The sequence below is a fragment of the Balaenoptera acutorostrata genome, chromosome 20, assembly GCF_949987535.1.
Source record: "Balaenoptera acutorostrata chromosome 20, mBalAcu1.1, whole genome shotgun sequence".
NCBI lineage: Eukaryota > Metazoa > Chordata > Mammalia > Artiodactyla > Balaenopteridae > Balaenoptera > Balaenoptera acutorostrata.
In genome coordinates this window covers 25,417,922-25,443,129 of record NC_080083.1, presented here as the reverse complement: position 1 = coordinate 25,443,129, position 25,208 = coordinate 25,417,922, and the positions used below count along the sequence as shown (strand labels likewise).

At 46.0% G+C, this 25,208-nt stretch overlaps 1 protein-coding gene and 1 non-coding gene across 5 annotated transcripts in view; one reads left to right on the top strand and one right to left on the bottom strand.

The window, feature by feature from the left end:
• Window positions 1-25,208, top strand: part of YPEL2 (yippee like 2) — a 64,865-nt gene that overhangs the window by 20,419 nt on the left and 19,238 nt on the right. For all 4 annotated transcript variants that reach the window (XM_007190292.3, XM_007190290.3, XM_028168568.2 and 1 more), the window contains one exon: window positions 2,403-2,716. In XM_007190292.3, coding sequence (XP_007190354.1) covers window positions 2,600-2,716 — 117 coding nt within the window. In that variant the 5' untranslated portion in view covers window positions 2,403-2,599. The remainder of the gene's footprint in view (window positions 1-2,402; window positions 2,717-25,208) is intronic.
• On the bottom strand, window positions 11,215-11,287 carry TRNAG-CCC (transfer RNA glycine (anticodon CCC)). The gene has a single exon. It is a non-coding gene; the product is annotated as a tRNA-Gly (tRNA).

The window sequence follows — 25,208 nt, the reverse complement described above, 5'->3', positions numbered from 1 at the left end:
GACTCTGTGGCTGCTCTATAAACCCAGACTGGCAGCCAGGGCTCATTGTTTCCTTTCCTTCCTTCAGTGTTTGTATAAGGCGAACGGGGCCAGTGTTCCTCCTGCTCCCCACTGGGCAGCTGAAGCTGTGGACTTCAGAAGTGACTGGCCTGGGGCAGGCCTCCCGCTCGCTTCCCCTGCCTCCGTCTTTCCTGTTCCTTACCCCCCTGACCTATCACCCCTTCCTTTCGTGGAAATACTGTCCTTCCTGAGAGTGGAACAGGAGTATTGGAAGGTTCAAGGATATTTCAGGAAACCCCAAGTCGGGTATTTAGCTCTTTCTACCACCTGTTACACTTCAACACCCAACAACATTGGTCTACCATGGGCTTTGGTTTTGACCACTCACCTTCCACTTCTTCCACTTCCACTATGCCTGGGTGAGACGCAGGGGTTCTGATCCAAGGGATCGTGTTATCTCTTGTTATGGCCAGGCCTAACTCCGAGGCAAAGCTGGGGAGGTTAATTCTCACCCCCATATTCTTGAAGTATTTCTGTGATGTTCAGTTTAATCTGATTACTCATCTTTAAAATTAGCAGTGGGAGGGCTTCCCTGGTGGCGCAGTGGTTGAGAATCTGCCTGCCAATGCAGGGGACACGGGTTCGAGCCCTGGTCTGGGAAGATCCCACATGCCATGGAGCGACTAGGCCTGTGAGCCACAGTTGCTGAGCCTGCGCATCTGGAGCCTGTGCTCCGCAACAAGAGAGGCCGCGATAGCGAGAGGCCTGCGCACCGCAATGGAGAGTGGCCCCCACTTGCTGCAACTAGAGAAAGCCCTCGCACAGAAACGAAGACCCAGCACAGCCATAAATAAATAAAAAAATAAATAAATTTAAAAAAGAAAGTTATTTAAAAAAAAAAAAAATTAGCGGTGGGAGACCGAGCAGGGAAGACATTATGCCTGGGCCCCTGTAGGTCTGAATCCCTTCAACAGTTGGACATCTTGTGTAATTGGTCACCCCGGATGTGGAGCTTGCTTGGCTCAGCTCCTCAAGGGACATGCAGGGTAAAGGATAATGACCACTGCTGTCCTTCAGCCTAGTGCTGGCCAGTGGTGTTGGCCACTCAGGAAGCTATGCAGAGTCCCAGGGGTATAGTGGCTTTCAGTGACATTATGGTGGGAAGGATGTCGGGGAAGAAGGCAGCTTCCCTGCTGAAGATTTGGTTCCAGTGAGGTTCAGAGGAAAAAGAGGACTATGATTTGTGGGCTTTCTCCAAACATCCAGATGGATCCCAGGCAGAATCCAGCAAGGAAGATCTGATTTTGTTTGTCTTCCTCCCCTGTCTCTCTAAATAATTTTATCTTCAAAGCATGACGCAGGCGTTAATTAACACTCTGGCTCTCCTGGGAGGTAGGCAAGCGGGAACACCACCCCCGCTGGTGAAGCCCAGGCAATAGGTAGGTCCAGAAGCCTCAGGTATGTGAGCCACAGAGAAGCGGAGTGGATCTCAGACCTTGGGGTTTTGCCCTCAGACCTTTACTTGGACATACCCTAGGTGGCCCTAGGAGCCACCCCTCTATCTCAGTGTCCTTCTTTCCCATTAGAATAAAAAAGCTGAGGCTATGGAAGGAAAAATGCTTGGTACTGTGGGATGAGTAATGGAAAATTTGAGAGTTGAAGAGAAATTCTGGTCAGATTCACTGTCGTTGAGAATTTTAGATGCAGGATCCTGATTATACCATTAGTTTCATTAATTTACTTGCTTTAAAAAAACGTGCTGAGCATCTACTTCTGGGCAAGGTATTACAAACAGAGTCACTTCTCCTAGAAGTACTGGCTAGCCGCGAGGGATCCTGCTGGTTGGGAACTTGATCCTTTGTATCCCATGCTTAGTTCATAAGCGAAAGGTGGTGTGGGGTTTGTTGCCTCTTCAGATGGTGGTTTCGAGTGCTGGAGGACTCCTGGCATCTGGAAATGGATGAGAAATCCACTTGTGATTGTTGATGTAGCAAATCTCTAGAGACTAAACTTTTTAAGCCATTTATCTTGGTTGGATCAGGAGAAGGGTACCCTTAGGAGTCCTCTCCCTGGGGTTGGAGGTAGCGTATCTTTAAGCCTGGCCTTTTCTAGGGCTCCCTAGGAATGGTGATCATGCCGGTTTGCTGGATGTTGATAGGGTAACTCCTGAGAGCCCTGAGTTGATACTGAACCTCCGACTCTAGAACTGCAGCAATGTTGGGATCTCCATTGGTTTCTTTCTTATTCACGGGGCATCTTGGCACAGTGTAAGAACAGAGAAGGGGGGTCATTTTATCCAGTAAACGTTGCCCTCTCTCGGGTGGCAGTTGGACTCTACTGTACTGGCCTTACAGGAAGCCCAGCTCCATCAGCTAATGATATTCCTTATCTTGGCACTGCAGGCTGCTGAGAACCAGCCCTAGACCTCTGCTTGAGGGTCCTTCCTCTGAAGACATCACCAGTGTGTGGAGCCTGCCCCACACCCACCCCCTGCCAAACCACGGCCTTTACCTGTGTCTTCCGGTGTTTCCCGTGCGACCCATCCTGTGGGAGTGCCTCGTGGGCCACCCCAGAGTTCACCCCACACTCAGCAGCGCCAATGGTGAAGATGACAAGATCCAAGACCTTCCAGGCATATCTGCCCTCTTGCCACCGGACCTACAGCTGCATTCACTGCAGAGCCCACTTGGCCAATCATGATGAACTTATTTCCAAGGTACCTGTTCCCTGCAGGCGTTCCTTGCCTACGTTGGGGGAGGGCACTTCTGGCTTCTAGATTTGCAGACGTTTATCAGCTCTGCCAAAGGGCCCGGAACATTTGTATTCCTTCTTTTGTCCAGGGAGGGCTGACCCATGTGGCTGTCTCACTCAGCTGAGAAATAAGTCAGAGGTAGGGGGAGCGTGTACTCGTTTAATTTGTAACTTTGGAAAGTAAATGTCACCCCTGTTGAGTCTGTGGGGGCTGGGGGCTCGCGAGCCGGAGGGGAGAGGGGCTGAAAAGGGGTTGGAGCTTTGCGCTCAGCTTGCCTGGGCTGTGTTGGCAGATGCATGCGATGTAGGGTGCTGCCTGCCTAGAAAGGAATTCTGAGAAAGGTGGTCTCTTGTAGGAGAGGTTAATGGCTGAAATGAGAGAGGGGAATATTGCTTTTGAAGCTCCTAGGGAAGGTTACCAGATGATTTAGTTACTAAAATGGGTGGCCTTTGGAGGACCAAAAGTGGCTTGGTGAAGAGCTGACCCACTGGCTTGTCAGGACGTCTCGGGCTTCTACGTGAGGTGAAATGGCATGACGTTTGGTCACAATCAGAAGAAAGAGTTGGAACCCCATTTTCCCTGAGGATCCTTGGCACCTGCTTCCTGAAGTTGGGGTGGGGGGATTATTAACAAATAAATAAACCTAATGTCCGGTTGAGCAGTCCAGACACTGGTTGCTTCAGGCAGCATTCAAAGGGGAGCTACTCCGTCCTGGCCCCAAGCTCCTTGCCAAGGGAGGAGAAACAGCTTTACTAGGCTGCAGGAAAAGGAGAAAGAGCTCATGAGGGACTTTTCGCTCTAAAATGCATCTGTCTTCAGAACCTGGACTTCATGCCATTAAAGTAAAAAAAAAAAAAAAAAAAAACCTTTATGCAGACTCAGACAAAGTTTAAAAAAAACAAAATTTAGTGTTCTTGATCTGTTTACAAGAACTCCTAGAAAAGGTGGCATCACTTTCCCTGCCTCTGGCTCGGTAGCCCCGGGCAGAGCGGGAGGAAGGACCAGCAGTTACAGAGCAGTCCTGTCCAGCTGGCTGATCTGACAGGAAGTGGAGAAGCTGCTTGAACAACCACGTCTGATAGTGGGGATTCTCACATCAGGACTGCAGATGGAAGAACTCCTCCTTCTAGGCCTCTTCTCGGGTCTAGGGTTACCAAAAGGCTTGAACCCTGCAGCCCTCAGAGTCCTGGTCTCTGGCCCACTTTCCCTTCTCTAGGTTTCTGCTGATTACTCTCCTCTGTGCTATTTGTGTTCCAGCCAGCCTATAGCTTCCTCCTCTGTCAGCTAACTCATCTTGTCTCAGATTCCTCTTGGATCTTTGGGGAACCCCTGGAGTCTGGAAGTTTGGATGTGGGGAGGCTATGTCAGTGAGAGGAGAGGGGAGTCAGTCCTCTTCGCTTTGGAAGCTTGCAGGGAAAATATGAGTTGTCCTACTTCTGGAAATCTCCAGAGGAGTAGAAGCCAAGACATCTTTTTAATATCCAGAAGTACTGTGGGGACTTCCCTGGTGGCGCAGTGGTTAAGAATCCGCCTGCCAATGCAGGGGACACGGGTTCGAGCCCTGGTCCGGGAAGATCCCACATGCTGCAGAGCAACTAGGCCCGTGCGCCACAGCTACTGAGCCTGCGCTCTAGAGCCCGCGAGCCACAACTGCTGAGCCCACGTGCTACAACTGCTGAAGCCGGCACACCTAGAGCCCGTGCTCCGCAACAAGAGAAGCCACCACAATGAGAAGCCCGTGCACCGCAATGAAGAGTAGCCCCCGCTCGCCGCAACTAGAGAAAGCCCGCGCGCAGCAACGAAGACCCAACGCAGCCAAAAATAAATAAATAAATAACTAAATTTATTAAAAGAAAAAAAAAGAAGTACTGTGTATCGTAAGAAGTGGAGGTAACCATAAACTGTATTTAAGCACCTTCTGCGTACTAAAAACTGCTACTTAACACTTTATAAATATTATCTCACTTAACCCTCATAAGAACCCTTTAAGGTAGGTGATGTTAGTCATATATTATATGGATGCAGAAGCTGAGACTCATACAAGTTGCCCAAGAACTCAAGTCTTGAGTTCTCAAAGAAAAGAGAGCAATTACTTTGAGCGTGTTCAAGAAAAATTTCTGAAAGAGGTGGTATTTGAGCTGGGCCTTGTAAAATGGTCAGAAGGGAATATGTGGGGATGGTAATGGCCTTCAGAGTTGATGTCTTAACCTCTTTGGCTTGGCACACAGGGCCTTGGATGATCTGGCAAAGCCTAGCTTTTGAGTTAGGGTCCCTGCTGCTTCCTTGCTTTATGTTCCAACCACTTGGAACTAAGCAACATTTCCCTGAAAATGCAGATAGGGGTGTTTCGGGCCTCTGTGCTTCAGCCAAAAGCATCCGTTTTTCTTTACCTCTTTCCTCTGTCACAGGAGTTCTTACACATCCTTTTCCTCCTGGGGTCATGTCCTATTAGCTTTGTATCTCTGGGTCAGAATCTGACCCATGGCAAGAGCTCAATTAATGGTCAAATAAACAGATGGATGGCTCTTGAGCCTTGGGACAAGACAAGTGATGAGCAAAAAAGACTGTTGGCCTCATGTCCTCCTTTCTGCCCCTTTTGGGGCAGAAAGGCTCCTTCACAAGTCCAGGCCAAAGTCCGCACAGGCTGCAGTTTCATTGGCTACAACCGGTGCACAGATGGGGTGCATTAGAGCTTGATGATTAAAGAGTTGTGTTAAATGCCTGACCGTGGGGAGAGAGTGAGGGAACTGTGGCTGGCATTGCACAAAGATTCCTTTATTTCATTCCACAGCCACCCCCGGCGTTAAATAATCTATAGATTCTTATGCAGGTCCGCTTAATGGAAAGATCATTGCCCCAGCCCCCTCCTTGGAAAATGGGCCTTTCATTTTGTTTCTCTCTTCCATTTAAGAAAGTTCAGGGAGAGAATGTTTCTCCTGTTCTCCCCTCTTGACATAATCTCCTATGCGGTTTCAGAATCCACCCAGTGGGAGTTAGGAGCTGGGAAGCAGCTAACTGGAGCAGCCGGGTAATTAAATGATACTTTGTACTTGTAACAGAGCCTTTCATCTGGAAGCTTGACATTCCATTGTTTGTTGTTTTTTTTTTTTTTTTTTTTTTTAAAGTGAGTCTGCCTTCATTATGGAGAAGGCAACACAAAGGTCCAGAGAACTAAAGCTCAGAGCACGTGGCTAGCAGAGAACTGGGAACAGGATCAGGACTTCGGGCTCCCTTCTTATCAGCGTGGCTGAGCCGCCATGGAAATGTGTACTTGTCAAGTTTTAAACAGTTAGGGGCTGTATTGATGTGGTGGAAAGACTCCTGCACTAGGCCTTCTGTCTTCCCAGCTTGCTTCAGATTCCTAGAGGCCTGGAATCAGCTGTCCAACCTCTGAGTCTTAGCTTCTCACTAAAAAAATGAGTTAAATAATATCTGCTGTGTCTAATGGCTAGTAGTTAGCACTCGTGTGCTTACTGTGTACCATGGCCAGGACAGTCCTAGGAAGTAGCCCTACCTTATTTGAGTGTGGGGGGAGTAGGCTTACCTCATTGGGTTGTTAGGAGGCTGGATGAGATCATCGATGTGTGGGTGGCTTGCAAATCACAAAGCTCTATGCAAATGTAAAGTAGTCCCTTTGCTTCTCTTGGCCTTGATGTCCCCCCCCCCTAAAAAAAAAAAAAGCAAGGAGGTGGGGTGGAGGGAATTGTTACTGCCTAAGCAAATTTACTTTAGCCAAGATAGTTTCACTTTAGAACCTGGAGCACAGGAGTTGGATTTGAGAGAATAAGGCAATGGAAGAGAAGGACAGCCAAGTTGTGTGTGTTGGCAGAAAGGTAAGAGCATTTGCTCTGTAGGACGCTGGGGGGTGCGGGGCGTTGGGGGTGCTTTTTGAATCGATGACAGAACTATCTAGGGAATGTGCTCAGGCCTCCTACAATTTCTTTCTTCGGGGGTGCTGTGGTCTAAATGCTGAAGTGTTTGCACGCAGAGGTATTTTGAGTTGGCACGAGGAATTGCTCACGCTGTTGTTTCTCACTTAATGGTGCAAGTCACAGTATAAAAATATACTTTGGTTACAAAATAGTTTCAATAGTTTCAATAGTTTTAATAGTTTCAATTGGAACAGTTAGTTGCCCCCAGTGAAAACAATCTAATGCTCATTTCAGTGGATACTATCCATGATGGAAACCTGGATCTTTGCAAAACTTTTCCATAAAAATTATCTGTAGTCAGTCCTTCCCTTGCCTCCCTCCTGCTAGCCCTTCAGTGGCGTTGCAAGTAAGCCATTTAAGAATGGTGAATTGGATTAATCTATCATGAACCCACTTTGGGGACGTTGGCTTCATTCCAAGACACAGGTTGCTCTAGTGCCCTGGGTCCTTAGAGGGAAGGTGTTGGAGGCTGTGGAGTGGGCAACTCAGTGACCAGCCTGAGATTACACAGCCTCAGGGCCAGGCATCTCTACCTCACACGCCTCAACTGCCGTCTGTGTGAGGAGCTGGGCCTCCTTCTGAGGCTGCAGCCTAATTAGGAGGCAGGTTCTTTTTGTTCCCTGTGGGGTTCCATTGGGCTCACAGTGGTGACATTTTGGTTTTTCCTTCCTGCCTAGACATTAGCTGCAGCATAGCTTTGAGAAAAGTGTCAGGGAGGAAGACGCTGTGAAGCCTGAAGACTTGTATTGATCCGGTGGCTGCTGAGAGGCCCACCCTGCCCTCGGCCTCCCACCTCTGCTTCTGAGCACTAGCGTTCTACACCAGTGACTCTCAAAAAGTCTTGTACCCCAACACAGTGACTGAGAGGTTGTGGACAAAGAGGGAGTACCGTCCCATCCTGTCAACTCTACGTGTCAGGGATTTGTTTCTCTCAATCCCCACCACCCACCTGTTTGTCTTTAATGTGCAATAAAACTAACTTTCCAAAATATTAATGCAGTTATTTGTGTCCTGAAAAAACTTCATGTAAAAAAATCATACAGAAACAGAACTTCTAAAAATCTACTCATTTCTTTTCCTCTAGGTGCCCTGGAAAATGTTACAGTGAGCATCAGATTGTATTAGTTGTGTTAGTGACCGCTGTGTCACATTAAAAGGCATAATTCCTAAAGAAGGTATACAATAAGATACGGCTTTTGAAGATAATTCTGTGAGCTTATCTATCTTGCAAAATATATGTATGTATATATTGTAGTTTTATTAATTGAGAGGTTTTGGTATCCGGTGGATGACAATTATTTTTACAAAAACCATAATTCAGTAAAATTAGTTTTTCTATTCTAGCAGGAGGGGAAAAAAAGCCAGATTGCATGTAAACCTATAAATATCTGTCTCATTAAAAGTGTCCATTTTTTTTGTTTCCAAAATAGTGGAAACCTAGGGCCAGAGTGATTGTTGGGTTTTAAGAAACAAAAGGTTGAGAACAATCACCGTTGCAGGACCCATACCATATAGCGGGTGCCTTTGCTTCTTTTGCAATGTTTGCAAGACACTGTTGTGTGTTCATCAGTTTCCTAAAGAGCATTTCTGAGGTGCAGTAAAGGCAGAATTAATAAATTATGGAAGAGTTCCAACATACACCAATAAGCCCAGTTTAAAAACACATTCAATCAATTTAGCTTTTGTAAAGAAAACCACATATCCAACCTAAAACTACTTACTTCTTTCCCTCAGCTATTTGATCTTTGAAAGCCCTAATCTACTAATGAAGTGTTAGTTCTGGAGGGGTACAGATGAGCTATCTGTCGACCACCCAGGAAGGGTGACAGGTGAGCCACGTCTACAGCAAATCTCCAAAGGAATGTGGTTAGATTACAGTGTTTCTTGGTGAAAAGAAACTATTTAGAGTTTGTAAGATAGAGCATCTTATGATATCTTCTCCTCATGGGCGCAGAGATTGAATCAAGTCAGGGTGAGATAAACCATAAATTAGGCTGGTACAATTTGTACAGCATAATTGTTCAAAGTTGGGACCACCTTAACTGGATCTCAGAGGCCTCTGGCACATGTGGGTGATGGCAGTGGGGACTGTGCCTGTAACTTGCTCTTTTGTCTCATTGGCTCTGTTCTATTATTGCACGAATACAAAATATGTAATGGGGTGGGGTGCACTGTACTAGATATGATACTACCCTCGAGGATTTTACCCTCAAGAACTTTCACTCTAGTCGGGGAGATAATAGGTTCATAAGTCATCCCTTTTTTCTCCCTTAGAACAATTTAACACAAAATATACACATGTATAGCTCCTGAGATGTTACAACAAATTTAAAATATGTAGATCAACATGATCCAAATCGTTTCCAAGACACCGTTATGGTGGTTCAACAACCATTTTACAGTGTATACTGAATGGATGTCCACATCGTGCCACAAAACCCTACTCTTTGTTTCCAAATTTGAAAGCTAGTCCTCCAGGGCAGGGGGCCAGTCAGCCTCTACGGACACAACATCCAGCTCAGGAATGTCTGCAGTCACATTAATCAGAGTCAGTGTTCGGCTTGGTTCTTCCAAAGCCTCCGTGTACAAACTCTTTATTGTAGGTTCCTACGTGAGTCTTTAGAAAGAGGCGAAAACAATGCTCATCTACATAGCATGTCTCCATAGAGTGAATGGTGTGAGTTCTCACAGCTAAGGGCTGCTGGTAAAGGACCCGTAAAGGTGTTTTCTGGGCGCTCTTCAAGTCCCATCTGATTGTGGTTCCTCCTTTATACGTTTAGTTGTAGAAGATCCTTTCTGCTAGTCTTCAGATCATTCCCCAGGTCATTATAGCTGCTCTATAAATAGTTGTAGTTTAGGTGTGCCCATGGGAGGAGGTGAGCTCAGGGTCTTCCTACTCAGCGTTCTTGGCCACTCCCCCATAAGTTGTCCCTTCTTGAAGTTTGTATGGTCAACCCTCTGTATCCACAGTTCCACATCCGAGGATTCAACCAACAGCGGATCAAAAATAATTCGGGGAGGGCTTCCCTGGCGGCTCAGTGGTTAAGAATCCGCCTGCCAACGCAGGGGACACGGGTTCGGGCCCTAGTCTGGGAAGAGCCCACATGCCACGGAGCAACTAAGCCCGTGCACCACCACTACTGAGCCTGCGCTCTAGAGCCTGTGAGCCACAACTACTGAAGCCCATGTGCCTAGAGGCCGTGCTCCACAACAAGAGAACCACCACAATGAGAAGCCCACGCACCACAATGAAGAGTAGCCCCCCACACATGCCACAGCTAGAGAAAGCCCGTGTGCTGCAGTGAAGACCCAACACAGCCAAAAATAAGTAAATAAACTAAATAAATAAATTAAAAAAAAAAATTCGGGGAAGAAAATTCCAGAAAGTTCCAAAAAGCAAAACTTGAATTTGCTGCATGCACGCTGGCAACTATTTACATAGCATTTACATTGTATTAAGTGTTATAAATAATCTAGAGATGATTTAAAGTATAGTAGTTTATATGCAAATACCATGTCATTTTATATAAGAGACTTGAGCATCCTTGAATTTTGGTATCTGAGGTGGGTTCTGGGACCAATCCCCTGTGGACACAGTGGGATGACTGTCCTTCACCTTATGGTTATCTTGGGTGGTCTCTCTCTTTTTTTCTGGCCACACTGCATGGCTTGTGGGAACTTAGGTCCCCTACCAGGGATTGAACCCGGGTCCCGGCAATGAAAGCACTGAGTCCTAACCACTGGATGGCCAGGAAATTCCCCACCTTATGTTTGTCTTAAACCATTTATCACAGTATAACGATGAATGTCTCCCATTAGCCTGTGAACTACTTGTGGAGATAATTGTGACGTCATCTTTGTGTCTCTAGCACCCAGCACAGCTCCTAAAGACTGGTAAATTTTCAATGAATATCTGAACGAATAACCGTTAGTTCTCTAAGATAGAGACAGAATAAGGGGCTCTTAATCTGGGGTCCATGGGCTGGCTTCAAGGGATTTCTGAAATTGTATGTTTAATTCTATGTGTATGTATATTTTTCTAGGGAGGGTTCCATAACTTTCATTAGCTTCTCAAAGGACTGTTGATCAAAAAAAAAAAACCCCTTAAGATCCATCTGTCTAGAAACAGAAGTTCTGGGAAGACTTGGTAGAAGTGACACTGAGATGTACCTTGAGGCAAGAACCTAGACGTGTGGAAATGGATGGGGAGGGGCTGGTAAAAGGAGCATCACGAACAAAGAAGTAGAGGCCAGGAGTGTGTGGGGAGGAGCCATTCTTTTGGGTAACATTGAGAACTGTGTGAAAATGGATTGAAAGAGGAGGCTGAAGCCAGGTTGTTGGGAGAATAGAAGTTCGGACTTTATTTTGCTGGCAGTTGGGCGCCACCGAAGACTTTTTTCTTTTTTTTTAAATTAATTGATTAGGTTGCGCTGGGTCTTAGTTGCAGCAGGCGGGCTCCTTAGTTGCGGCTCACCAGCTCCTTAGTTGTGGCATGCAAACTCTTAGTTGCGGCATGCATCAGGGATCTAGTTCCCTGACCAGGGATCGAACCTGGGCCCCCTGCATTGGGAGTGCAGAGTCTTGACCACTGCACCATCAGGGAAGTCCCATCACTGAAGACTTTTGAGCAAGTAATGACATGACCAGAGCTTTGCTTTCAGATGGCAGATGTCATGGTATCCTAGGTGAACTGCTGAAGAAGAGACTAGAATTGGGGAAACGAGTGTATATGCACCTCAGTGGTCTGCAGGTGGTCCAGGCACATGGTGGTCATTCAGTACATGTTGATCACCACTTGGGAAAGAACTACAAGCATTCTAGGGCTTAGAAAAAGTCTCTCTATCATTTATAGCCATGAACAAGAGGAATTGAGTTCAGGAAGTCACATTCTTTGGTTGGGAGGCAGACCTGTCCTACAGTCTGTGAAATATTAATGATCTGGGTGGGCATAAGTAGAATTGTTCACCAATTTATTACCAAAGGAACTGCTAGGGACCAAGTCGAGTGAATCATCTGTGTTTTTTGCTGCGGACTGCAGGCAGCTGGAGCACAAATCTGCTCAAATGTGGTCCTTTCTGTGTGGTTGCTTTAAATACCAAAAGGAAATGTTGACTTGAGCTATGAGGCATACCCTGAAAATTAATTCTGTGGTTTGCAAATGCCTGTAAGATTCCAGTCCTGGGATTGGTTTGTACATTCGTGCCTCAGCATTCAGCAAGGACGCTGGTGATTGCAAGCCGGTGTTCCTCGTGAAAATCCGGACTCTTTTCAGTGGGGTGTTTCTCCCTGGGAAGCAAGAAGTAGGTGCAGAACCCCTGCCCCTGTGTTTTTATTTGAGCACCAGCACTCCTTAGGTCTCTGGAATGGTAAAGCTGCACCATTGCTTCTTTGGCTGTTTGTATTTTGGGGTCTGACTGGAATCTACCATTATACACTAATTGTTCAGTTCAATAATATATATATATTTTTTGTATTTTAAGGATATACATTAAATTTTTATTATGAAATATACAGAAAAAGATGCATAGAACACAAATGTATGGCTTAAAGAATTGCTCATCTAACCACTACCCAGTTCAAGTAACTGAATGTAGATCATTGACAGAACTCTAAAAGCCGACAGTTATTCTCAACCTTCCCCTGGAATGTCACCATTATCCTGATTTGTATAGGAATTTCCTCCTTTCTCTTCATATTTTAACCACCAAGGTGTATATTCAGTACTTTAACATTTAGATTTGCCTGTTTCCGAAATGTACATAAATAAAATTATTCTGTATAAATCTTTCATGTCTTACTTCCTTTGCTCAATATTACATTTTAAAGATTTATTCATCTTGTTATGTGTAGCTATAGCTTTTGGTTGTTGGTGGCGATGCTGTATAGAGTTCAATAATTTTTTTTGTGTTTCAAACAACATGCCAGGCCTAGCCTGGGTGTTAGGGATAGAGAGAAGCCAACATGATTCCTACACTCAGAGAGCCTGTGATCTTTGGGGTACATGGGAATGTAAGGCTCACTACGGAGGGCAGAAGAATGGTACAGATGAGGTTGTACTGGTGCCAGGATGAAAAACACAGGATGAAAAATCTACATTGCTGCTATTAACTACTATTTATTGAAGATCTACTGTGTGTTAGGGACTCCTTACTTTACAACATCCCTTCAAGGTGGGGATTAAGTGACTTGCCTAAAGCCATGGGGTAGCAAAAAGCCATATGGGATACAGGTCTAGATAGGTCTGTGCCCTCTTTATCAGAGCTTGACCTAGGTAGCTCCTTTTGGCATTGACTGTTTTCTGGGTCTCAGTACTACTGGTGGTAAATCCTACCCCTTCTCCCCTCCTATCATTTCTCTTGCCTGGAGAATGCTTCTTTTTCTCTATTCAATTTCTACCCATTCTTGAAGACCAGCTTAAGTATTTTTTTCTAGGATGTCTTCCTGGACTATAGGATTCTCTCCCTCCACTGAACATCTGTAGTACTCACTGCCTCGTTGTTCATTTGGCAATTAGTAATGACTCTTGTAATAATATGGTCTGTGTTATTGTGGTTACGTGCACTTCTATGTGTAATTGTCTTGTTTCCTAATAAGATTCTAAATGACCTGGAGTCACAGACTTTCCGAATGCCTTTGGCCCTGGGTTTTTCTAGTTCAACTCCTCATTTTACAGATTAGGAAACCGAGTGCCTCTTAACTTTGTACTTTGCCACCTCCTCCCTGCCACACAGGCCACCTACTGCCTTACACATAAGGGGTGCTTGAAAATGCTAGACGCAGCCCTGGAGGAGAGGGCTGGCAGCCGGGATAATGAAAGTATCAAGCTGTGAGATCTTGGGCAAGATTGTTCTCTCAGGCTCTCCCTTTTCTTCATCCATCCATCCAAATGAGGCATTAGATTAGACTGTCATTAAAGGTTCCTTCCGCCTCCCCCATCCTCTGATTCTAATATAGCAGCAGATGATGATACAAGGCAACATAACTTAGTGGTTAACAGTGTAACGTCTGAGTCAGGCTACCTGGGTTCAAACCTTGGCTTCTTTGCGTATTAGTTATGCAAGTTAAGTAACCTCTCTGTGTCTTGGTGCCCTCATTGGGAAAAGGGGAATCATATTAATCTTAGATACCTATAAGATTTTTGTGGCAATTAAGTGAGGCAATCAATATAAAGTACTTCTCACAGTGCCTGACATATAGTAAATGCTCAGTAAATGTTCTGTCTATGAATATCGTTAAGCAAAAATCAGAAAGTGGCACTCAAACATAATCAGGTCCTGGCACCCATAACAGTTCTGGTATATTCGCTCCTTCCTTTTTTTGAGTCTCAGGTATTGCCCTTTAGCTATACGGTGTTGTCAGTGGTCTTCTGAGACCTGTATAAGTCTCTGGTTCTTTACAGTAATTCCAAAGGGACCAACACGTTTCTGGAGGTAATTGAATATCAGCAGCAGCAGCTTCCATTCTGCTCTTGGGGGGCCTTACCTGCAAGTAGCTGGGAGGCCTCTCTAGAATTTAAATGGAAAAATCTGCCCCCTACCCCCTTCCCTCCCAGTCTACCAGGTGGTTATTTTGCCTGTGAACCACACATCAACCAGTCACAGAAACCTCAGACTACCATGACAACAGCAGCCCGGGCAGCTGGAAGAGAATTCCGGGACTGAGTGTTGCAGCCATAGCTGAGAATTGCTTCTCAGTTTGGTTCACCCTGTGATACTCCACGGTGGGGGGGGTGGGGCGAGGTTCTTTTGAATGAAGCCATTTTTCTTTCTTTCCTTTTTTTTTGTTACAGAAAGGTTGTTTTTATTATTTATTTATTTATTTAGGCTTTGTTGGGTCTTCGTTGCTGCGTGCAGGCTTTTCTCTAGTTGAGGTGAGCGGGGGCTACTCTTTGTTGAGGTGCACAGGCTTCTCTTTGCGGTGGCTTCTCTTGTTGCGGAGCACGGGCTCTAGGTGCGCGGGCTTTAATAGTTGTAGTTCTTGGGCTTCAGTAGTTGTGGCTCACAGGCTCTAGAGCGCAGGCCCGGTGGTTGTGGCACACGGGCTTAGTTGCTCCACCCACGGCATGTGGGATCTTCCCGGACCAGGGCTCGAACCCGTGTCCGCTGCATTGGCAGGTGGATACTTAACCACTGTGCCACCAGGGAAGTCCCTGCCATTTTTCTTATCTTTAAAAACAAACCCAAAAAAGAATCTCTGATGCCTTTGTTTCCAAAGCACTCAGCCAACTCCTGAGGGGAGGGTTTGACCTGGTGACCCAGAGTGTTGTCTCTGGGGTCAGGGCTGCTTAGCCAAGGAGAAGCTTAGCTCTCTGCTTCCCTCCCCTCCCTGCCTGTTGCTGGTGGCTGGACCGTGACTCAGGGGAGGAGGAGGGAGGAGAGGAGGAGAGGAGGAGACAGCTCCACCAGCTGCTGCTAAAAACAACAACATCTAATCAGTCCATAAACTCCCTCCCCTCCAGAGCACAGTGATGTCAAGAGGCAGAGCAGGTGGCATGGGCTCTCCCCTCCCCCAGCCCCTAATGCCTTTGGACCTTTGAAGGGACAATTTATGGTTGTCAAAGGGAAAATTATCTCTCTTTGGGGGGTGGTGGCAGGAAATTCCTTTTCTTCCCTTTTAGGACTGGTCCCGCCAAGAGCATTCACTGTAACTTCAACTCTAACAGATAAATGAGGGGCCTGGAAGAGCATTCCCTTGCCAGAACAAAAGATCCTGGTGTGAAGCCTACTTCACTAAGCCCAACCAGTTCTGCTTTCAGTGAGCTCCTCTGACCTGTTAGATACTAGGGATACAGTGGCAAACAGATGTATAACTTGCCCTCACCCAACTTGTACCCAGAATCCAGTCTGAAGAAGCAGCTGGTAGCAGTACAAGTGGGGAGATCCATCCTGAGCCTGGTACCCAGGGTTGTCTGGAGCAGCTGAGAAGCCAACATTTCCATATTGTTTTCTACCCAATTTGCCTGATTTTCATGAGATGCCCAAATGTGTACAGCTTTCCCCCTGATTACCCCTGCTTCTCCTGCTGTGTCAGCCCAAGCTGTAAAACTGCCAGCTGGGCTCTTGGAGCTTGAGGTGGCCAGCGAATCAGACCCGCTGTTCTCTGATACGTCTTTGGAGGAATGTCTGTTCTTAGGACCAGGCCTCTCACCACTGGGTGGTGGCTGCTTTGCTTACTTTACCCACAGCTGGTCCCTGCCCTTTACATGCTGAGGGTTCCAAATGACGGGTAAGGCCCTGAGGAAACTTTAAGGTTCATCCTAGACAAATTGACCCAGGAAACCTAAGGAGAGAGGAAGTAAGAAAAAATAGACTTCTTGGAGCTCCTTTAAGCTCCAAGTCGCCATATATCTTGATCCCCGCCTTAGCAGGAGAAAGAAAAACAGCAAAGTGTATCTGTGGGGGAGGAGAGTTCCTCCCAGTCTGTCTCCTTCTCTAGAAGAACAACAGGCCAGTCTGCCCTGGGCACTATGGGGCCAGGTGCTGAGTAAGTACACGAGGAAGGAAAGCTGATAAGATAAGGTCTGACAAATCTAGGTCACCAGGCTGCTTCAGGCACCTGTGTGACTAGTCACCTTGAAACGGACGGGAGGGAGGATGGACTTCTGTTCAGGGCACAGACTAGCTGACTTCCCAGGCCTTTGTCTGTTTGTTTATTTAATACACATTTCTTGATCACCATTAAATGCCAGGTCATGTGCTTAGGTGTTCCAGGCCCCTGTGTGTCTCTGGTAGGCAAAATCTCCTCCTGGATCCCAGGCCTGTAACCAGTGCTAAAAAAAGAAATGACATCATGCAAAAGCCAGTTGGTCCACTAACTTCCAGAGTGGGAGCAGCCAGACTCTTGGTAGAAGGGAAGGGCTGTTTGGAGTCTTCATTCCCTTCAGCTCGATCAGGGGTCAGCAAAACTTTACCTGTAAAGGCCAGATAATAATATTTCAGGCTTTGCTGGCCATAGGGTTTCAACTCTGCAGCCATAGTGAATACATAAACAAATGAGCCTGACTGTGTTCTAGTAACATTTTACTTACAAAACAGGTGAGGGGCCCCATTTGGCCCTGGTGCATTTTTTGCTGACCCCTGAATAGATGATTGGAATGACAGTTGTGAAATAGGTGTTGGAGAAATGAGTTTATGTGATTTCAGGAGGCATCCCAAATCAACACAGGGGCTTCATTTGGTAGGGATAGTATAGGAGTTGATGCACTATGCTCAATGGCAAGGCCTGATTGACACCAGAGAATTCTACTGCACAGGCCAAACTTTCAGCCTCAGCCATCTAGCACACTGGTTCCCACCAAAGGTTACAGGGTAACCAAGCCAGACAGAGCACACAGTTTCATACAATCTCATCACTTATATGGGAAAACAATATGGGGCCCTGTGGATGGCGAGTCATTGGCACCACCTTAAAAGCCCTGAATAAAGGGTCAGGCCACCTCTGCTCTAGGGCCTGGCTCTGCCACTAACTTATTTATTTATTTATTTATTTATTTGGCTGCGTTGGGTCTTAGTTGCGGCATGTGGGATCTTCGTTGTGGCATGCAGGGTCTTTCATTGTGGCACGTGGGCTCTTGTGGTGCGTGGGAGGTTCTCTCTAGTTGTGGCGCATGGGCTCAGTAGTTGTGGTGCATGGGCTTAGTTGTCCCGTGGCATGTGGGATCTTAGTTCCCTGACCAGGGATCGAACTCACGTCCCCTGCATTGGAAGGTGGATTCTTAACCACTGGACCACCAGGGAAATCCCGCCACTAACTGTGGAGGGTGGCATTGGATAATGACCGCTCTCTGACCATTTAGCGTATACTGAGTACTACTGTATGAGGCACTGGGGGTACAGAAATGGACACAACAAAATTCTTGCCCTTAAGTAGCTCATGATCTAGTGGGGAAGACAAATAGGTGAACTATTATACGATGTAGTGAAACACAGGCTTTGAGTAGGTGATTATTCAGGCTGCTATGGGGGCAAAGAGCAAGATGAGTGTTATTAAGTGAAGAAGAAAGGGGAGTCCATTCTGCGCAGAGGCACAGACACATTCTAGAGGAGATGCAGCCTAGGGGGCCACAGGTAAGAGATGGAGAGGGCATGTAGAGGGAAGCAGGAGGCCAGCGAGGACGGGTCACATGGGGCCCAGAAGGCCCAGCTAAGGTGTTTAGACTCAATTTTGTACGCTGCATGCTCTGGGGAGCCACGAAAAGTTTTTAAGCAAGGGAGTAATAGCATTTGGTTCATATTTCACTCAACTTCTCTCTAGCTTCTACAAACTGTATATCCATGAGCTTTGTGTGAAGAGGAATGTTGATATTGTATAAAGTTAATAAGCACCGATAATTAAGCCAGTGGCTGTAATTAATAACCAGGGTCAGTCCCTTCCTGGTGATGCCTTCAGCTAAACAGCAACCAGATAAATCATTGGCAAACACCAAGCACCCATAACTGAGAAGAGGGCCTTTCAGAATACTCCAGGACCTGGATTCCCTGCTTTTCTGGGTGAGATACTCCGTCTCATGTGACCCGCCTGGCTTCTTGAGGCTCACTGAGTCATCATAAGCTGGCAGTTGCAACCCCACATGTCTGAGTTTTTCTGTTACTTTAAAGGGAGTACTGAGTTGCAGAATTCAGATGCCTTTGGTGTAGTTTTGAAGTTTAGGACAGGGAAAAGTGAAGGGGGAAAATAAGTGGCTTCTGCAATCTTCATGTCTTTTAGGGCCTGAGAGTAGTTAAAACTGGCATTGGAAAATGGGGATTCTTAGGCAGCGATTCCCGAATCTGACAGTACATCAGAATAAGCTGGGATAAAAAGGCTGGTTTTTATCAAAAGGTCCCACCTCCGGAAATTCCTATGCTGTAGGTCTGAATGTGACTGGGCATCAGAGCCCCTAGTGGGGGTAGGAAACAAGTCACCTAGGACACCAGATTTAAGGAGGCACTCACTCCATTATAGGTCATTACAGGATATTGAGTATAGTTCCCTGTGCTATACAGTGGGTCCTTGTTGTCTACCCATTTTATATATGTAGTATGTATCTGTTAATCCCAAATTCCTAACTTATCTCACTCCCACCCCTGCTATCCCCTTAAGTAACCGTAAGTTTGTTTTCTCTGTCTGAGTCTATTTCTGTTTTGTAAATAAGTTCATTTGTATCATGTTTTTAGATTCTACATGTAAATGATATCACATGGTATTTGTCTTTCTCTGACTTGCTTCACTTAGCATAATGCCTCCAAGTTCATCCATGTTGCTGCAAATGGCGTTCATTATTTCTTTATTGTTGAGTAGTATTCCGTTGTATATATGTACCACATCTTCTTTATGCATTCATTTGTCGGGGACATTTAGGTTGCTTCCATGTCTTGGCTATTGTAAATACTGCTGCTATGAACATTGGGGTGCGTGTATCTTTTTGAATTAGAATTTTCTCCAGATATATGCCCAGGAGTGGGATTGCTGGATCTTACGGCAACTCTATTTTTAGTTTTTTAAGGAGCCTCCATACTATTTTCCATAATGGCTGCACCAATTTACATTTCCCACCAACAGTGTAGGAGTGTTCCCTTTTCTCCTGTTGTTCCCATTTTCAGATGAAGAAAGTGAGGCTTAGGCAAATTGAGTTGATCAAGGGGACTCTGCTAGGAAATGGTAGAACCAGAGTTGGAACTCAGGTGTGACCCACCAGGCCACTCCCCTAAGTGCTCTACCACAGGGCCTATTTCTTGCTCTGAATTAGCAGAGGAACTTAGCCCAGCCCCCTCTCTTGGTCCTTCCCAGGCTGTCTGCCTGGCTGTGAAATCTCCAGGTAACTTCCTATACCTGGGGTTTAGCACCTGGACCAAACATGACACCCCAGCTTTCCTTTGGGTGTTTTTTTTGTTTGTGTTCATGGGTTTCCTGACATGTACAGCCATGGCAAACTGGGGAAGGGGCAGAGGAAGGGCACGGGTGATCTTTGGCAGGGGCAGAAGAAGAGTTATTCTTTCTTAAGCTGTTTACTGATTAACTCCCTTTGCTCCTGAAACCAGAAAGAAGAGGAACTCAAGACTCAGCAGGGCTCAAGAGCCCCAATTGATTTGTGGTCCAACTGGGTCAGGGGGAGTGACCCTGTGCAGTGGCCTTTTTTTTCTTCCCCCCAGGGACCTGTATGCCACAGCTCACTAGAGCAGAGTTCCATGCCACTGAGGGGAGGGATTCCAGCCCTGCTCCCTCCTCCACACTCCCAGCCCCCCAGCCCAGAGGGGTTAGATCTCCTGTGAGGGACATGTCTACCTATTCAGTCCCTTCCTCCCTGGCCCTCTGGCTGGGCTCCTACTGGTGTTAAGTTGCCCCAAATACCCAGTCTCTTATTTCACATCCTCAGGCAAAGATCCCACAGCCAAGGTGCCCTTTCAGCTTAGCTTTCCCATCGGCTGCTCACTGACAGATAAGCTTCTAAGAGGAGGGAAGAGGGAGGGTGGAGAGATGGGTAAAACCTGGGGCAGACCCCTTTGTCCCTTTGTCATGGGGCGCAGTGCGCCCTGTAGCTCCCCAGTTTTGTGTTTGACGGGGCGAGCCCTGGCTGGTGGCTAGCTGCCTAGCCCCCGTCCTTTATTGGCAAATGGAACTTGACTTGGCTGAGGCATACTTGTACATATGCTAAGCTTTACCTTAGGCTAGAAATTGGAGGCTGAAAGTTTGTAAGTGTCAAGAGACAAGGAAACTCTGTGTTCAGTGTGTGGGCTGGGAGAATGCAGGGGTTCCTGAGCCAGGCTCTGTTTCTGTATAATCTGCCATGGCCTTGCCAGACTCCCTGTCCAGACCTCGCAGAGATGTTTCATTCCTCCGGCTGGATGGAACTGAGACACGAGTGCTGCTGCGAGTTGGGAGGGGGAAGAAGCCCGTGGACAAAACGTTCCTACGCCTGGGTGGACCAGCACAGCACAGGCTGGGTCCCTGGGAGGAGAGATGAAGCCTTTCTCCTTTCTTTAGCCAGTCCATATCTTGAGTCACAAATGAGTTACTGCCAGATGAACTGGTGTTAATTTACCTTTCTGAAGTGATAGATGCACTTAAAATAAAAATGAGAGTGACCAGGAAGTTGGCACAGTTAGCTTTGCCAGTCTCACTGCTTTGGGAAATGAATCCTGGAGTTAGTACGCTCACTCCATTATAGAACTGGGCCTCTGTGTACAAGTTGGTGTCCAGAATATATTTAAAATGATATCCAGAGTATCCAGAGACTATGTTAAAAATGTGTACAGAAAGGTAGCAATTAAATGGTTCTCTTGGAATAAGCCTGGCCTCTGCATTCTCCCAGGAACCCTTGCCTAGGGAAGATGATTAAAAATAGATCTGAGTAGCACTTCCTGCTTGGCAGATGGCTGATAGCAAATGCTAGGGCTTGCAGCTGACCTTTCCTTTCTGAAATCTGCTCTGTGTTTCCATGATGCTAATTGAGTCCCTCTCTAGACCTAATCAAAGTGCTGGTTGCAAAAAAACACGGCTTGCCGTCCTGGCTGGGCTCAGTTCAGGGAGCAACTTGAAAGTGCTGGGATTTGCATGGGAACACCCACTCTGTGGTCCAAATGGCTGATCCTTGTTTAAAAACTAACAAGTTCTGCTTTCAAATTTGCTGTCTAGTGCTATTAAGGATCCCACACCCTCTCCACCCCCATCAACAGGAAAGATCAGTGGATCGGGGAGTGATGTGTACACAATGGACAATGCTCACACACACTTCCAAACAAAGTAGCTGCCCAAAAGAGAGACAGGGCCTTTCTGAGATTTAACTTCCAGGTGTGGCTCTGCCCCCATCAGCTGCCTTATAAAACAGGGATAATACCTGAGACAATGCCCTGATGTGGTATCAAACTATGGGAGATACAAGATACCATTGTTTTTCTTATTATGTAGCAAATATCTAGGGACCACTGCTGACTTCTCACTGAGTTATTACCCTCCCCTGGGAAAGAGATGGGCACATCGACAGGCTGTGCTGAGGCTATGCTAAGTCCTCACCATCTTCTTCACCCTACTTTCTCTCCCAGGAGAGCCCTCTGCTGGAATTTAAGCATCTTCTGGGCAGAGCTGCTCACTACACACTCTGGGGCGGAGCAAGGTCTGGGACATTAAATATTTGTTGATTTAGATCTCCCCCCCCCCCCATTTAAAAACTATCATAGACTGCTTTAGTGTGACAAAACCTTTTTGCCTGGGAGATGATTTTCTAGTGCCTGATATTTCACAGTGTGCCTCAGGCTTTTCTGTTGGCCAGGGGAAAATGTTGAGCACCAGAATACGTGAAAGGGATTTAAGTCTCTATGTGTTGAGGATGAGTCTTAGCCAGGACTTAGATAAGATAGACCAGCTGATGAGCAGAAAAGACCTTTTATGCAGATAAACAGGAAGTTTAAAAACACAAGAAAAGAGGTCTAACTCTGACTCAGATATGTTCATTTAATGTGCCAGGTGTCTACTCTCTTGAGATTATGGCCTCGTGGAATATTCACCCTCGTAAGAAACCTCACTCAACCCCCTCATTTCACAGATGATGCAACTCCCAGTTCAGAGGATCAGGGGTCTGCCTAAGGAAGTCATGCTGGTCGGAGGCAGATGATCTAGCCTTGCCTGGCAGGGGTGGGAGGGGGTCAGCTGGTTGTTCTGACCCAGTCGTGTTCTGTTTCTAGAGGGAATACTGAGAATCACCAGTGCCCAACTTTTGCACGTTGGCAAGCCCTTTATGTTCACATCTTTCTAACATTTGTATGCTCAAGTCTCTTTCATAAGAGCTCTTTGACTGTGATTTCTTCAAGCCCTTTTAAATAACATTGTCTCTTCCTTCGTAACTATTTCATATAACTCTCTACTCCTAACTCAGCCCCATCCCCGGGGGTATATGAATACAGAGGTTAAATGTAGATATATGCTAATACGCCGCAGGTGGAAAGTCTAGTGCTGGACATCTGCCATGAGGGGTGGGGGAGAACGCAGTACTTGGCCTACTTCAGTTTGTATGTACAACCCGAAGCCTGACTGTTTAAGCAAGGCCTTGTGCTTTGATTAGCATTTCCAGGAGAGGAAAGTGTTGAAAGTGTTTAGGGAACACCTAGTATGAAATGAAAAATCAGGTTAAAAACACGGTGGTTTTTTACTCCCCCAGTGAAGGGGGCCTGGGTTCGATCCCTGGTCAGGGAACTAGATCCCGCATGCTGCAACTAAGAGTTCCCATGCTTCAGCTGAGGATCCTGCATGCCGCAACGAAGATCACACGTGCCGCAACTAAGACCCAATGCAGCCAAATAAATAAATAAAACAAAACAACAACAACAACAACAAAACAAAAAACACAGTAGTAGACTCAACGAGGGTGAAACCGTGCTGTGTATAGGAAATTTGAAGGAGCTGGTAGAAGGAAGGATGCTACCACTTCTCGAGGGCCTGGCGTACGCCAGGCACTTTACTATCTGTGAGGTGGGTGTTATTAGCCCATTTGGCAGGTGAGGAATTTGAGAACAGAGAGGTGAATGTACCTAAGAGCATACAACAGAGAAAGTGCCAGAACTGGGATTTGAATCTAGTTCATCTACTAAACTGGGAGAAGCTTAGCCCACAGAAGGAGACCTTGGTATGGGCAAGACAAAAGCTGTAAAGTTATTTGGCACCAAAGGCTGTAAAGATGAAGGATTCAGGGAGCTCTCAGGAGTTGAGCTCATAGTAGGAGTTTTGGTCCTGTCAGAGCGGCTGGCAGTGGAATGGGCTTCCTGAGGAGGCATTCCCTATCCCTGAAAGTATTTTAAGCAGAGGTTTGGTAGAAATGTGGAAAAGAGCTTTGCATCAGGTGTGTAATTGACCTTGGGGCTCCTCAAATTCCAGTGGCCTATGAAATTGAAACTGGATAAAGTCATAAGTATATTTTGTTTTGTTTTGAGATCCTCCACTCTACCCAACCTGCAATCCACTGCATGGGATTCCTGCAGACTGCAATTAGTTAAGTATTTCTCTTTTTGAAAACTCCCCAAAGCATTCTTCTGGGTTCTCTGCTCATTCTTTGCCATGAAGCCCAGGTGCCAAAAAAAAGGGAGGGGTGGATTTTAAAGGGCTTCTTTGCTTTAATTATTTTTTCCCACGAGTTGTGAAATGAGAATCATTCATTCAGTAGTTAGCTGGGAAGGCTGTTTTCAGGTTAGGTTGCAGAGAACCTTTTCTTGGTGGTCCTGTCAGCCTTAAGCATTGTAAGTTTACAAAGTAAATTTTATCCATTCACCCAAGAGTGACCAAGCTCTGGTGAAGTGATTCACCCTAACACAACTCGTAGGAATCTAACTGGTAGACCAGAATTCTAATTAATTTACAGTGGAGCAGGTAATCCCGAAAGCTTGGACCGTGTGTTATCTTCCTTGAAGGTAAACCCACTGAGTGAGAGAATTAAATTTAGACAGTTGCTAAGTAAATATGGAGTCAGGGCAGAGGAAGGTGAATAGCCTAAGAGACTTTCATCAGTTCTGACAGCTTAATCCATCCTTCTTCTTCAAAGAGACAGATTTTCCAAGTGAACACATTCTAGAAAAATCTTGGGACCTGGAGTCAGAAGCTGTAGGTTTAAGTTCTGACCTTGACTTACAAGCTTTGTGAAACTGTGGGTAAGTCACTCAACAGCCCTGGACCTCAGATTCCTCCTCTGTTGGTTTGAAGGTTAATCAGTTAATATATGTGAAAGTGCTTTGTACGTTCTGAGGTCCTGTAAACGTGTCAGTATTAGTCTAATTCTGTTGAGCTCCTTTCTTTTAGGAAGTCACTTCGACAACACCCTTGTCATCCCATCTTCATTTTCCCCTAGATTTTGGAGCCACACTGCCTGGGTCTCTGTCACGTATTGGTGTTTGATGCTGGGCGTATGTCTTAACCTCTCTTTGCCTTGCTTTCCTCATCTGTAAAATGGGAACGATGAAAGTACCTCCCTCATCAGATTGTTGAGAGGATTAAATCACTTGGCTTATGTAAAACAGTTTGAATCTGTCTGGCATGTAGTAAGCACTATATAAATGTGATCTGGGACTGTTGTTATTTCACCATTTCCAATTTATTTTAATGAGCCACCTCAATCTCATCTGTAAACTGCCTCCAATTTCACTATAGTGATTGCTTTTTAGAAAATATTTAAAAAGCAGTCCCCTCCATGGCATGTGGCTTTAGTCTTGGAGGAAAGCCTTTTCTGGCCTTTTTGTCTGGATTGGTTACAGGGGAAGACTTGCCTTGAGAGTCTGTAGGTTTTGCCCACTGACTTTCCAGAAATCCTTTGTAGTGTCAGGACATTTTCATTTGCCAATGCCCAGTTGGCTTTGGGAGCAGAAGTGTAGATTGAAACATAAATCCAGGAAATTGATTATGTTCTTCCTAGGTGTATTAACTTGCATTGTCTTCTCAACTTCAGCAGCTCATAGTGAATTGTTTTCAAAGGCCTGATGATTTTCAAAAGTTTCACACACATGATTTCATATAATCCCATAATAACCCTTTTTAAAAAAATCCTACCCCTATATTGCCCCTCCTCC